Source organism: Panthera pardus, unplaced genomic scaffold (assembly GCF_024362965.1).
Source record: "Panthera pardus isolate Hobbes unplaced genomic scaffold, ASM2436296v1 HiC_scaffold_24, whole genome shotgun sequence".
NCBI lineage: Eukaryota > Metazoa > Chordata > Mammalia > Carnivora > Felidae > Panthera > Panthera pardus.
Window position 1 is genome coordinate 63,503,664 of NW_026526810.1, and position 14,983 is coordinate 63,518,646.

Below are 14,983 nucleotides of genomic sequence, written 5' to 3' on the forward strand. Positions count from 1 at the left end.
GTATTTCAAACTAACTGTATCTAAGGTAAATGCAACATAAGAATAATAACTTCCTAAGACTTAAATCATGAGTCTAGTGAATTTTTAAAAATCATCCTCCCAATATATGAAAATAAAATAAAATGAAGGGAAAAAACCATAATCTCATTTTTGTTACCTTCCAGCCTCCTAGACTTGCCGTATACTAAATTCAACTTTTGAATCCTTTAGCGATTTCCCATAATAACACATTCAGAATTTTCTTGAGTGCCTCTTTCATATCTTTGTTCCAGAAGTTGTAAATCAAGGGATTAAAGAGTGGGGTTGCAAAAGCATAGAACAAGGTCACAAATTTCTGCATCCCAGGATAGTCCCCAGAACCTGGGCTAATGTACATCACCATGACTGAACCATAGAACAGACACACCACAGCAAGGTGGGAGGCACAAGTAAAGAAAGCCTTATGCCTTCCTGAGCCTGGGGGCACCTATAACACCACACTCAAGACAGAGAAGTAAGTGCCATGTACAGGAAAGTGAGAAAGATGATGAGAGAGCTATTGATACCACAGATTTGAGTAATTTCACATACTGGAGCACAGGACAATGTCAGCAAAAGTGCAAGATCACAGAGAAAATGGTCAGTGGTGTTTGGACCGCAGAAAGGCACCTGAGATATTAGAGTCAAAGGAGTCAGTAACCAGAGAAAGCCCCTACCCAGCAGAAGACCACTAACTGAGTGCATAGGTGGTGGGTCATTATGGTAGGATAGCGGAAAGGTCTACAAATGGCAAGTAATCAATCAAAAGACATCACTGACAGAAATAAGCCCTCAGCGGCACACATCGAAAAGAAGTAGAACTGGAGCAGGCAGCCAGCATAGGAGATACTCTAAGTCTGGGAGATGATGTTGGCCAACATTTTGGGCACATCAGAACTGACATAGCAGATCTCCAGGAAGGAGAAGTTGGCCAGGAGGATGTACATGGGTGTGTGGAGTTTCCGGCTTGACCACACGGCACAGATGATGGATGTGTTCCCCATGAGAGTCAGAAGGTAGATGAGGGAGAAGATGACAAAGAGGAGGATCTGGATCTCCCTGCGGCATGGGAAGCCCAGGAGGATGAACTCACTCACAGACCCAGAGATGTTAGTAGTCTCCACAGTCCTTATTAGTGTGACCTGTGGACGTGACAGAAGACTGTAAGAACCAAAGAAATATTAACACTATTTTTCTTCTTTCTTTGTCCTGGTGAAGAGATACATGCTTGTTTTCCTCAATTCAGGCTTGTGATATTACTAACTTCCCTTTGGAAGGGTGAGTTCTTTCCTTTTCATCTCCTTCCCTCTCTCATTTATTCAATAAACATGTATTATGTACATATTATTGCCAGGCACTGTTCTGGGAGATAGCAAAAAAGTGATGAATAAAAATGCAGAGTCCCTGCTCTTTTGTAACTTATGTCAAATATATTTTGTTCAAAGCAACTTCAAACAATACATTCATGGCTCCAGAATTTCTACATAAAAGGAGTTTAGGAGCTTAAATCTGATTGGAAGAGATCTGAGGAGATTGACCTTGGAATCACATTTGCATAGAAAGGAAATTGTTTTTACTTAGAATATGTTTATTTGTGGGAAATTCATAGGGAGCCCCATACATCCCTCCACCTATATCATGGTGCTGCCACTGACACTGTAACAGCATATGACAAATCAGAACAAAATATTTTCTCGTCACGAGACATGATTATACTCAGTTGGAAAAAATAAGGAAAGGCTTTAGCAAAAGGTCAGTGACGGAGGCAGAACATTAATAGCATATACTAATGATAATGTGAAAAGATTTGGCTATAAGACGTTGTGTTTAGAGAAAAGCCCAAAAGAGTGAAAATTAGAGTACTTGTTAAGGAACAGTGGGATACAATTTTCACAGATTGGGCCACTTAGCAGAGGACTCACTCACTGCCAGTCTAATTCAGGCTTCATTTGCTAGTCAATGGAAAACAATTGGAGCTAGACTAGTACAAGAACACAAGGATCAAAGGTTTATGGAAGCTACATTTGCAAGACAATTAGAGGGTAATGAATTTGCAGTAAGTAAACTATTAGAAAGCAGTTTCAGTAGCCCAAAGAAAAAGCCTGAAGAGCCTGACTTAGGGTAATGTATAAGCAAAAAGATACCAGGAATGGATTCAAGAGACATGCAATGGTAGACACCTAACCTCCTAGGCTTTAAAATCAGTACAGGTAATGAAATGTTCCTCAGGAACTGAGAAGACACAGAAAAGAGACCTCACGTTCCATTTGCCACAGTAATACTCTTTAGATCTCTTCTGATTGTTCTCTCACCTGGGATGCCTCACAGGAGAGAGCCACTCTGAACATCCTGGCTCCTTCTGTTCCCACACGTCAACATGCTGAAGACAAGTGTTCCTTTCCTTGCCTTTCCTCGCCTTTGGGTCTCTCTCTGAGCCCACTTCATTCCCCAGTCCCCTGTTTTCTTTTGACTCCTTTGAATCTGAGTATTACACCTCATTAAATAAATTAGCTTCCACTTACAAAGTTTTCCTCTCCTACAAGCCACACATAATGGGTGTTGATCTGCTATGTTGTCACTCATGTGAAAGAGAACAGTAAACAAGAGAGGCATCTAAATTGTTGCCCGTGTTTTAAAGAAAAATTGATCCCTTTTCCTGTTGGCTAAGAATACAGTCCTTTTCAACAGATGAATAGAGGGGAAAGAAAAAATAGAGAGAGAGGCAAACTATAAGAAACTCTTAATGATAGAGAACAGACTAAGGGTTGGTGGAGGGAGGTGGGTGGGGGATGGGCTAAATGGGTGACGGGTACTGAGGAGGGCCCTTGTGATGAGCACTGGATGTTATGTGTAAGTGATGAATCACCAAATTCTACTCCTAAAACCAATATTATACCATATGTTAACTAACTAGAATTTAAATAAAAACTTGAAACATTTTTTTAAAAAGTAAAAAAATGAACTATTTCCGTATAAAAAGAAAAGAAAAAGAAACTAGAAACCTAGAAAAACCTTCTACCCTCAAAGAACAGTTCTTTTGAAGGTGACCTGCAAAGACAGAATGATAATTTAATGAAAACATTTCTTTAATCCCATGTCTAATATGGTTTGTATAAGAGGAATGGTGTTTGCAAAGGAAAATAATCATGAAAATTTTGCTCCATTTTCCTATCAATAGATAAAACAAAATGGACATTGAGACACAGGAAAGAAGTTATTGTTCCATGTGCCCAGACCTACTTATCCCAGTGCAGCCCAGAAGTCGGAGATGTCAGCTCCTTGGTAGGACGCTTTTTGGTTCCTTTCTTTACAAAGATCCCTTTCAGGTTTTACTCAGAGAATAAAACGAGCCACAAATCTTTCCATTCCCCATTACTTATCCTTTCTAGACTCTGAAGCCTGTCTCTGGAGACCTCAACCCCAGGAGCAATGGAGGCAATTAACGTGCATCATACAGACTTGAGCATGTTTCACCCTCAGTGATTATCATATCGAGGATGAAAACTACACGAATGTGCACACATTCATAGGTGCACTCACAAATACACACACGTATGCACATATACACACATATTCCAAGCTAACATAGTATTATTCCTTCCAGAGTTTCCTCTCCTAGCCTTAAGAAACTACTTTTTTTTTTAATTTTTGTTTATTTTTGAGAGCCAGAGTGCAAGAGAGCATGTATGAGCAGGAGAGGGGCCGGGAGTGACAGAGAATCCCAAGCAGGCTCCATGCTGTCAGTGCAGAGCCCAATGCAGGGCTTGAATTTAGGAACTGTGAGATCATGATCCAGGCAGAAATCAAGAGTCAAATGCTTAACCAACTGAGCCACCTAGGCACCCCCTTAATAAATTACTTCTTAGCTAAAAAATTTGCTTGACATCAGATGCTTTCATGTCATTACTTTCAAGCTTTGTTAGACCTAGAGTCTCCCGTTCCTGTTGTCTAAATGACAGTTTAAAGATCCTGTCCACTATATCCTTAATGAGCCTATTAAACATCTACAGCATCTCCATACTTTTCAAACTGCTTATCCCTACATGTAGATCACATAGGATGGATGTTGGTCAACTAAGAAGTTAAAACACTGACAGACAAATTCATTTCCTCTTCTTCAAGTCAATAATATATTTTTTAAGGCTCCCTTGGAGGTATGTATGCTCATGTAACTGAGTTCTAGTTAGTAGAATGTAATTAAAATTGATGTGTAACACTTGAAGCTTTATCCAGACATCATCCTTGATGATCTTGGATATAATTAAGTATGTTGACCTAGGAAGCTAAGTTTTGAAGATGATGAAGACAAGGATGGAAAATACCTTGAATTCCAGAATCATCATTTGAAAAACAATCATCTGTCAATCAGGAACACCCATCTGGATTTTAAGTAACCAGTGAATATGTTTCATATTTGTTTTTACAATTTTTTAAGTTTAATTTATTTTGAGAGAGAGCATGACAGAGACAGAGAGAGAGAATATGAATGCTGACAGTGCAGAGCTCCATGCAGGGCTTGATTTCACAATGGTAAGATCGTGACCTGAACCAAAATCAAGAGCTGGACACTTAACCAACTGAGCCACGCAGGTGCCCCAAAACTTTTCATATTTGATCCACTAAAAAATAAGGTTGTTTGGAGAATAATGTGACTAATTGAATTAAATATTTACTTTTTGATAAATATATGAAAACAATCTGTGGTTGACTATATTAAAATGTATATATTTGTGGGCTTATTCCCTTCAATTTTCTAATTCTAAAATGGCACAAATTAAAAAACAATGTTTATGAAGGATAAATTCTGAGAAATAAAAATTGTGAGTCATAAAGTGAGAGCATTTTAGATTTAGGTCAATGTAGCCACATTTCCCTCCAAAGACATTTCAGAGCTTTCTTCAGCACTATTACTTTTCTCTCTGTCTTTAGCAGCAAGACCTAGCTTTTCATACTGTGCTGCTGGCCTAGTTCTGCAAACTGGGCATTATAAATGAATATAGCAACACTATTTTATAGCTCCATTATGATGATGTATGTCAAAATCAACTGAACGAATATGGAACATATCCTTAAGACTTTTTTCATCCAAGGTGACCCATTGTCTACCCTTCAAACCTACAATGTACATCCTCAAGAACACAAAGCTAATCGCCACACTAAACAAAAACCTGGGGAACTGTATTAACTGCCCACACACCATTATAAAACCAACCTAGCTCTCTTGCTATTTTAATAGCACATACGAGGGATGTAAGATTCTTCAGAACTCACTAGATCTGTTACTAAACCAGGTTATTACTCTTAGAACTCTCACAAATCTTACACATCATACATTTGTTGGAGAATTTTTTTAAATTTTTTTTTATATTTCAGAATTTAGTTTTGAGAGAGAAAGAGTGCAAGCAGGGTAGGGTCAGAGAAAGAGGGAGACACAGAATCTGAAGCAGGCTCCAGGCTCTGAGCTGTCAGCACAGAGCCCAATGCAGGGCTTGAACCCATGAACAGTGACATCATAACCTGAGCCGAAGTCGGACACTTAACCAACTGAGCCACACAGGCACCCCAAGAATTGTTATATTCTAATCTCTTAAGATAGGTTCCCATATTCTAGAACATAGCTTTTTAACCTCTTTACAAAGAGTAGTTTCAGGGCGCCTGGGTGGCTCAGTTGGTTGAGCATCTGACTTCGGCTCTCAGGTCATGATCTCACAGTTTGTGAGTTCAAGCCCTGCGTTGGGCTCTGTGCTGACAGCTCGGAGCCTGGAGCCTGCTTTAGGTTCTGTGTCTCCCTCTCTCTCTGCCCCTCCCCAGCTCGCAATCTCTCTCTCCCTCTCTTTCTCATAAATAAACATTTTTTTTTAAAAATTTTTAAAGAGTAGTTTCTGCTGGCTCATAACAGCTGTAAAACACTTAACACAGACTTTGTCATAACTTCAATATGCAAGAGCAAAAAGCCTCCATGGAAATATGCTACAAAACATAGGGCTTGAGGTAAGGTAAAGGAGTTGCTGTTGTTATTATCATTGTTATCCTTCCTTTTTAAATGGTTCTCAGATGGCAAGTCAAATATGTGGTCAAAGCCCAGAGATCTTTCCACTGTTTAGAGTCTATGGTGAAAGAAAGGCTCAGAATTTCCATTTGGGCATGTTCAATTAGGAATGAAATATGATTTTAATTGAACACCTTCCCAACTGCAACTTCAAACTACTAACCTTAAACTCTGACAATGTTAATATAAAACAGAGATTTCCCACCTTGACTGTAAGACTCTGAGATGTCAGCTATGTTTTCAAGAGGAATTGTGAAATTCTCAAAAGATTGAGTCAATACCATTAATTTGAATTCATCTTCTCCTTAAAGTTAATTGGATTGCTTACACTATGTTTGATGAAAGATGGAGCTATACTGTGGCACTCAGTGACACAGAATCTAAACAAAGATGCCAAATTTTCAAAAATGCATGTCTGATTATATCATTCTTTTGCTTTCAATTCTTAAATATTTCCTTCTCTGCTACAGGATCAAGTTCAACCTCTTTAGTGTCTCTAAGTTCCTGCCTCCCTAAGTTCATCTCCTTTCAGGACCCCCCCATTCATTCTAAACTCAGCAATACTCCTTCTGCTTATAATGTCATCATTCACCTTCCTCCTTCCCTTCTATCCAAAGAACTTCCAGCTTGTCCTTCAAGATTCAGATGATTTATCAGGTTCTCTGTGAACTCTTCTTTGACACTTCCCACCAACACTTTCCTAACCTATACTTAGTCCAACACTCTTCTGTGTTCCTCTGGCACACTATGCATTCCTCTCTCTTAGCATTTTTCATTGGAATTAACACATCTATGCCCACATAAGTCAGAATTCCTCAAGAACAAGGATCCTATCATATGTATCCGTGTTTTGCCAATACCAAGTGTGCTGCCTGGAAGACTTTGTAGGCCCCAGAGTTCCATTTGTAAGACCACACATCCTCTGGCCTCCACACCACCATCAGCAAGACTAAAGAGAAGCAGCAAAGCTCTACCGTCTCCTGGTAAAGTTACCCTCATCTCCCTCCCCATCAACCTTTCTACACTGTCTGCTGTGAAGACAGCATCAGTACATTGCCTTCTCCCAAAATGGCTATGATCTCACTCCACTAGTAACAAAGAGAGTCTTCCTTGTCTCTTTTGCTGCTTCCAGGTTTTTATCCCTCCTTCCTCTCTAAAAGCTATGTTTTCTTTATAAACCACAATTTCTTTATCCATTCATCAGTTGATGGACATTTAGGCTCTTTCCATAATTTGGCTATTGTTGAGAGTGCCGCTATAAACATTGGGGTACAGGTGCCCCTATGCATCAGTACTCCTGTATCCCTTGGATAAATTCCTAGCAGTGCTATTGCTGGGTCATAGGGTAGGTCTATTTTTAATTAAAGTTCAATATCCCTTTAGAGGAAGAGGACAAAGAGGAACGGAGACAGAATAAAGAAAAGACAAGAAGTCATTTATCTAAGGTTACTTACTGAAAGCTCCCAATCTACTAACCATAATCCACCCCATCCACACCCACTCTCATTACAAAGGAGAACATAAGAAGCCACAGAAGAGCACTGTCCATTATGGTAACCACTAGCTAGCTGTGGCTACTGGCACTCAAAATATGACTGGTCCATATTGAGATGTACTGTAAGTATGAAATTCAGCCCCATTCTCAAGATTTAGTATACAAAAAACTAATACAAAATATCTGGTTAATAATTTTATATTGATTACAAGTTAAAACATTTTTATATTGAACTAATGGGTCATTAAAATTAATTTCACTGTTTCTTTTCACTTTTTGTGTGGTAGAAAATTTTACATTATACATGTTGCTTGCACGTGTCGCTCATCTATTTCTGGGATGGGTATGTAAGATCAAGTCCACCTGAGGTGTGCAGTGCTAGACAGAGAGAGAAAGACAGATACCATATTATTTCATTCATATGTGGAATTTAAGAAACAAAACAGATGAACATAGGGGAAGGAGGAAAAAGAGAGGCAAACAAACCACAAGAGACTCTTAATCATAGAGAACAAACTGAGGGTTGATGGAGGGAGGTGGGTGATGGATGGGCTAATGGGTTTTGGGTACTCAGGAGGGCACTTGTGATGAGCACTGGGTGTTATATGTAAGTGATGAATCACTAAATTCTACTCCTGAAACCAATATTATACTATATGTTAACTAACTAGAATTTAAATAAAAACTTGAAAAAAAAGAAAAGCATACAGACAGAGGATGAGCTCTCTTCCTCCTTGAGGCCAGGCACATCACAACTCTGGCTCACAGTGGGGGAGGAATTTGACACCTGGCAGAAGCCAGTCAGCTCAGCTAGGAGGTACTTCAGACCCTCAGGAGAGGTTCTGCTATGTGATCGAAAGACTTGGCAACACTGAGCAGCCTCAGAGCAAATTTCTCCATGTGCCAAGGGTTTGCACACCTCAGGCCAGAACCAAAATTATTCCTTTCTTTAATTTTATCCCTGGTGATAATGCAGTTTCTAACAATCATGAGCACTAGGGTAGAAGAAACTCCCTGAGGTGAAAGTCTGCCCTTGGGGGGGGGGGGGGGGGCTGCCTCCTTGAGACCACTCTCTGTGTCCTCAAAGAGCAAAACAAAGGGGCAGGCACCTTGTGGGGCAGAGCAATGATAGAGCTGGGGAGTGGAGAAATATTCGTGACCTGAAGGGAAAAAATCCTATCCTATCTGTAGTTTCAATTACTGAGAAAAAGCTGTAACAGCAACATCACAAGATGGAAAGAAAATGCACACACAGACAAGACTGCAGCAGCAGGTGTTGCTGGAAAAGAATATAATGAAAATGCTAACATTATAACAATCAAAAAGACAAAAACAAAAACAAAACTGACATTGGTAATGCGCTTTACATTTCAAAATTATTTTTAATTGTGGTAAAGTATATATCACATGACATTTAACAAATCTTAATATTTTAAGTGCACAGTTCGGTGGCATTAAGCACGTTCACATTGTTGAGCAACCATTACCACCACTGGTCTCCAGAATTCTTCATCTTCCAAAACAGGAAATGTGTATCCATTAAACAATTATTCTCCATCCCCCTTCCCCAGCCCCTGGCAACCACCATTCTACTTCCTATCTCTATGAATTTGACTGCTCTAGGAACCTTATAAAAGTGAGATTATACAGTCTTTGTCATTTTGTGAGAAGCTGGTGCATCCATGTTTCAGAATTTTCTTTCTTTTTTTTTAACGTTTTATTTTTGAGAGAGAGAAGTCAGAGCACAAGTGGGGGAGGGGCAGAGAGAGAGGGAGACACAGAATTTGAAGCAGGCTCCAGACTCTGAGCTGTCAGCACAGAGCCCGACACAGGGCTCAAACTCATGAACCTTGAAATCATGACCTTAGCCAAAGTCAGACGCTTAACTGACTAAGCCACCCAGGCACCCCAGAATTTCCCTTCTTTTTATAAGGCTGAATAATATTACAGTGTTTGTATATATCACATTTTGTTGATCCATTCATCTGTAGATGGACATTTGACTGCTTTCATCTTTTGACTGTACTTTGCATTTTACAAATACTTTTACACGTGATTGATCATTTGATCCACATAAAACCTCCAAAGTGTCCTTTTTAAAAATTGGGAATGAAGGCTTTGATTCACTGAGGTGGAACCAGAACACAGTCTTCATCAATCTTTGTCCAACAAATCATTGTCATCATCTTCATAACACAAAGAAATGTGGGGAGGAGGTGGAGCAAAAATTATTCTTGTTTTGGTTTGTATTTATATAGACCTCCTTCAAGAAACAAAACTTTTTTTCCTTAAAAATAGACTGTTTTTTCTTTATATAAATATGATTATCATTTCACAGTTTGACAAAAGAAACTGCTGAAGCTCTTACTTGACAATGATAGCTAATGATAGTAAATTTGGATATAATTGTTATTAATAATAGTATATTATCATGTCATATAATATTTATTGAGAGCCAGGCTCTATTTTAAATGATTCCATATAGTAAGTCATTTAATCTCAAACACTCTATAATATAGATATGATTATTAAGGTCATCTCCAGTTAAAATTGGAAAAACAGATAACTCAAATAGCAGATACTCAAATAACAATTTGAGTAACTTGACCATACTCACTCAATCAATACAGAATGCAGACAAGCTTGGAATTTTAAGGAATTCTCATGTGGACACATTTATTCTAGATCTAGCTCCTTTTCCTACTTTTAAGTATAATTTTTCTATATTCTTTATAACAGAACTCAAAAGGAATTTATTGCACTATGCCATCTCCCATTCAGGAATTATTTCTAAACTTTACACATAACTTTCCTCAGGGCAACTTTCATCTCCTTATTCCTGAGGCTGTAGATCAGAGGGTTTAAAAGTGGAGTTGCAATTGAGTATAACATGGTCAAGAACTTCTGCATACCAGGCTGATTGGCTGCCCCTGGGCTTACATACATCACCATGACTGAGCCATAAAATAGGGACACCACTATCAGGTGGGAGGCACACGTGGAGAAGGCTTTTTTCCTACCTGAACCTTCGGGAACCTGAACCACAGCTCGAAGGACCAGTGTGTAGGACACAAGGATATAGATCAAAGTGATGAATGTTATCACAGCACTGAAAATGCTACAAGTCAGAGTTGTCTTGGGGACAGGTAAACATGATATGGCCAGCATTGCCCCAAGATCACACAGGTAGTGGTCAATGACATTTGAACCACAAAATGGAACTTGGGAGATAAGTATGGCTGGGGTCACCAACCAGAGAAAGCCACCCACCCAGCAAGCAGACACAAGGGTTCCACAGACTTTCCCAGTCATTATGGTAGAATAGTGCAGTGGGTGGCAGATGGCAACATATCTATCTAATGCCATGAGGGCCAGAAAGAAGAGTTCTGTAGCACAAAGAGAGAGGAAGATGTAGAACTGTAAGATGCAGCCATTATAAGAGATGGTCTTGGTCTTGGATAGGAAGTTGAGCAACATGTTGGGTACATTGGAACTGATGTAGCAGATCTCCAGGAAAGAGAAGTTGGCCAATAAAGTATACATAGGGGTGTGGAGTTGCTGGTTCCACCACACAGCACAGATAATAGCACTGTTGCCCAACAAGGTCAAGATGTAGATGACAGAGAACAAAACAAAAAGGAGAACTTCTACTTCTTGACTACACGGGAAACCCAGGAGGCTGAATTCATGAATGACAGCAGTGACATTATTGTTAGGCAAAACATACATTTCTTTGCAACCTAGAATGTGCACAGATATAATCAGAACTGCATAATAAGAATCTCCTATTTTATTCAGCCCTCCATACCTCAACTTCTCATCAGAACCAGGCAGTATTTTAAGTAGAGAAAAAATGGAATATTAATATTTAGTCAACATGAAGAATTTGTATCAAAATAGCTCTGTTATAAGACAAATAGAAAAAACACCACTGGTAATGTTACTTTAAATATTACTTTACTTTAAATGTTTTCTCTAGAGCTTTTTCTTCCAATTTTAGCCTCTACACTTCAACTGCTCACTTTATTTAACTCAAGTATAGCTAATAAGCTTTAGGAAGGAATTTATGCCCTCAAACTGCACTGAAATATTTTATTGCCAACATATCATTTCAATCAACATCACAAGATCCATAAATTCTCCCTATTTATCTACATTATTATAGAAGCTTGGTACATCACAATAAATGAATACATTAATTCATTATGTATTCATATGTATTCATTATCATCATATGAATCATAATTCATTCCATAAATGAATACATTAATTCATTAATTACTTTCCATTAAAGACTTGCATCCCCAGATGATTCCAGTGTGACAAAAACAATGCTCGGCTTTTGAGAACTACTATTTTACCATATGGGTGCCAGAGAAGTTTGAATTCAGGGAAGATTGTTTTAGAAGATTTGAATGGAGAGCAATGAAAGTAAAATATAGAGCTTAGACTACCGACTTAGAAGCACAATATGTAAGATAAAAGAGGGTTCATAAATAACTGAATGATAATTCAGCAATTCCCAGTCTAACTTAGGAATGTAGCATGTACTTTAAAAACAATTAAATTAATTTATTTTAATTTGATTCAAATTATCCAATGTGGAATCCCTTTTATTCATGTTAGCTATATAGTATTTCAGTCCCTTTGCAAAATTTGCCAGTTTACTATTTTTTAAAATGATACTTTACTTTTTAGTTGAAACAGGTTTTCCACCCATTTTTATTTTCTATGTATTTTATATCATTTTCCCTCAATTTTCATTTTAAATATATAGAGTTTAGTGAAAAAACAAAAAGCTTGACACCTTAATGTTTTCTGAGTAGAAAGTCAAAGTGACTGTTTAAGAATGAGGTGTCATGCACACTGGTGCAGCTGCTCTAGAAAACAGTGTGGAGGTTCCTCAAAAAATTAAAAATAGAACTGCTATATGACTCAGCAATAGCACTGCTAGGAATTTACCCAAGGGGAGAGGGGAAAGTGAGTGATGGCCATTGAGGAGGGCACTTGTTGGGATGAACACTGGGTGTTGTATGGAAACCAATTTGACAATAAATTATATTTTTTAAAAAATGAGCTAAACTTAAAAAAAAATAATGAGGTGTCAGTTTTACCATAATTAGAAATGGGGTTTTTTTTAGTTTTAAGGAAAATAAAGAGTCAGAATTCAGAAAGACTTAACTGAAATCCTAGCCCTTTTTAATACAAGATTTATGACCTGCGACAAGTGACTTTCTCTTTCTCTGAGTTTCAATTTCTTTATCTGCAAAATCAGGGTAATAGTACCTACTGTTAACAAAATATAATCATGTTCATGAAGCACCTAACACAGTGCTTACCATAAAGTAAATGTTCAGTGTGGAAGGGCTCATTTTATTGCCATTTTATTTATTTATCACCATAAGCAAAATATGAGCTGGTTCTTCCTAAAAAGTATTTGTTTGAACCTAAAAAGAAAAAGAATATTCAGCTTTCATACACATTCTTCTCCTTTTGCATATTCAATCTTAGGAATGATATGAGATTAATGCACTTCCATGCCACTAACATTTGAAAACATGTTCTAAAATTGCATTTGGACCTCAGAATAAATCTCTCGATAAAAACATTATACCTTCATTACAGAATGGCCCACAGAAGCCCAATTTGATCATTGCAATCACTTTAATTATTCCTTACTCCTTGAATTGAGCCCCTTTTGACATTATTCTATACAATTTTCCTTTCTCTGATTCCAACTTGTTGGCTTATATTCTGCTTTCAGTCCCTTTCACACAGCACTTCAACTACAGATTTTGTTACAGATTTTCATGGGTTTCCCGAAATGAACGATTATTAGGAAAATTCTTCTTGGGGGGAAAAATCCATTTTAATTAAACTCATGAGTCCAGGCACAACTCTCTCCTCTACTGACTTACATACGTGAAAGCTGGGAGGGCATAAGTGAAATTGTGTCCCTAGGTCTGGACTGATAAAACTTTTTTTTATCTAGAGAAAAACTTCAAGATTTTAGAAATATTCAATAGTTTCCTGTGTCAAACAGTAATAAATCAGAGACAAGACTTGAACCCAGGTTTGTATGATCCCAAAGTCCATGATCAATATAACCCAAATAGATTGCTAGGTAAAAAAGCATAGAGAGAGTTTGATCAAATAGTAATGTCAGGAGGTCTGTCCCCTCCTCTGCCTGCTACAGGATACTGCATCGCCTGTGGTCTCCCCTCTCACTCTGACCTAAGACTAATAGGAACTAGTAACAGGAACACCCTCCCACCACCCTGTCCCATCTCAGCATCTTTTTCAGCATCCACCTGGATGAGCATGTTTTAAGCAAAGCAAACAATAAGCAGGACAGAACACTATATAATACAAAAGACCCTGATCACTGTGGTGATTGTGATTATACGAAAAAAACAGCAAGGTGATTTGGAGAGAGTGGTAAGCAATTTGGAGTGATGGTGGAGAAAGCTGGAGGAGCTTACCATGTTGAAGCTCTGTTACAAGGTGGATAATTATATGATCAGAGGAGATAATAAAATTATGAGACCTGTCAAAGAAAGCTGAGTTTTTCATAATACAAATGACTAAAACTTGGTTTAGAAATTTTTAAGAGGCAATAAGACCCTTAAGCTTGAAACATGTGAAAAATTTCACCAGGATTTGTTTTCTTGTATGTTTTCTTGTATGTGCAATAAGACCCTTAAGCTTGAAACATGTGAAAAATTTCACCAGGATTTGTTTTCTTGTATGTGAGGAATTTTACAGAGAGTAATGCTCATTTTCACAGGAATTCTATCAAAGAGAAAACTCATGGTGCCCATCCCATCTGGCCACTTTGCATAGGTGATATATCATCTGGTGAAATTCTCAATTAAGTGACTTCCTAAAGACATCTATCTATTCATTCATTTAGCACATATATATTAGTCATCCATTGTGTGGAAGATAAAATAAAATAGGGATTCATTAACACTCACTCTAGTGAGATATGTCTAACCTCCAGTGAAATCCAAGGGTCCCACCTGCAGGAGAAAGTATCAGTTTCTAGCATTCAACTACTTCTGGCTCTGACAGGATTATTATTTAAGGAAAGGATATCTCTTTGTCTCTCCTCACTTCAGTTTGTTTGCTTTATCCTGAGGACCCACCCAAAAGGAACACTGGGAGATGTCCTAATTGCCCTCTAGGGCACAATTTTTTTTTTTTTTTTTTTTTTTTTTTTTGTGGGTCATGAGAAGGAGGCAACTTGGATGCACAATCTCTGACTTGCTGGAAGTATATACCTGCTGTCTTCTTAGACTTCTTGAGGAACATTTAGAACCTAAAAAGCTTCACTCTATCCACTGTGGAAGCTTCTCTAAGAACCACTGAGTCAGATAAGAACAGATACAATTTGGTCAGATCAATTTCCTCTTACATTC

At 38.1% G+C, this 14,983-nt stretch overlaps 1 protein-coding gene and 1 pseudogene across 1 annotated transcript; both read right to left on the minus strand.

Moving 5' to 3' along the window:
• Positions 1-190: 190 nt before the first annotated feature.
• On the minus strand, positions 191-8,462 carry LOC109255636 (olfactory receptor 11G2-like; annotated as a pseudogene).
• A 1,890-nt stretch (positions 8,463-10,352) lies between these two features.
• On the minus strand, positions 10,353-11,291 carry LOC109255637 (olfactory receptor 11G2-like). Its single transcript, XM_019430463.2, has one exon. It carries the CDS (start codon positions 11,289-11,291, stop codon positions 10,353-10,355), a length of 939 nt encoding a protein of 312 aa, XP_019286008.1.
• Positions 11,292-14,983: the final 3,692 nt, after the last annotated feature.

Coding starts and splice junctions, on each gene's coding strand:
- LOC109255637 (XM_019430463.2), bottom strand. CDS start 11,291: ATGTATGTTTTGCCTAACAATAATGTCACTGCTGTCATTCATGAATTC.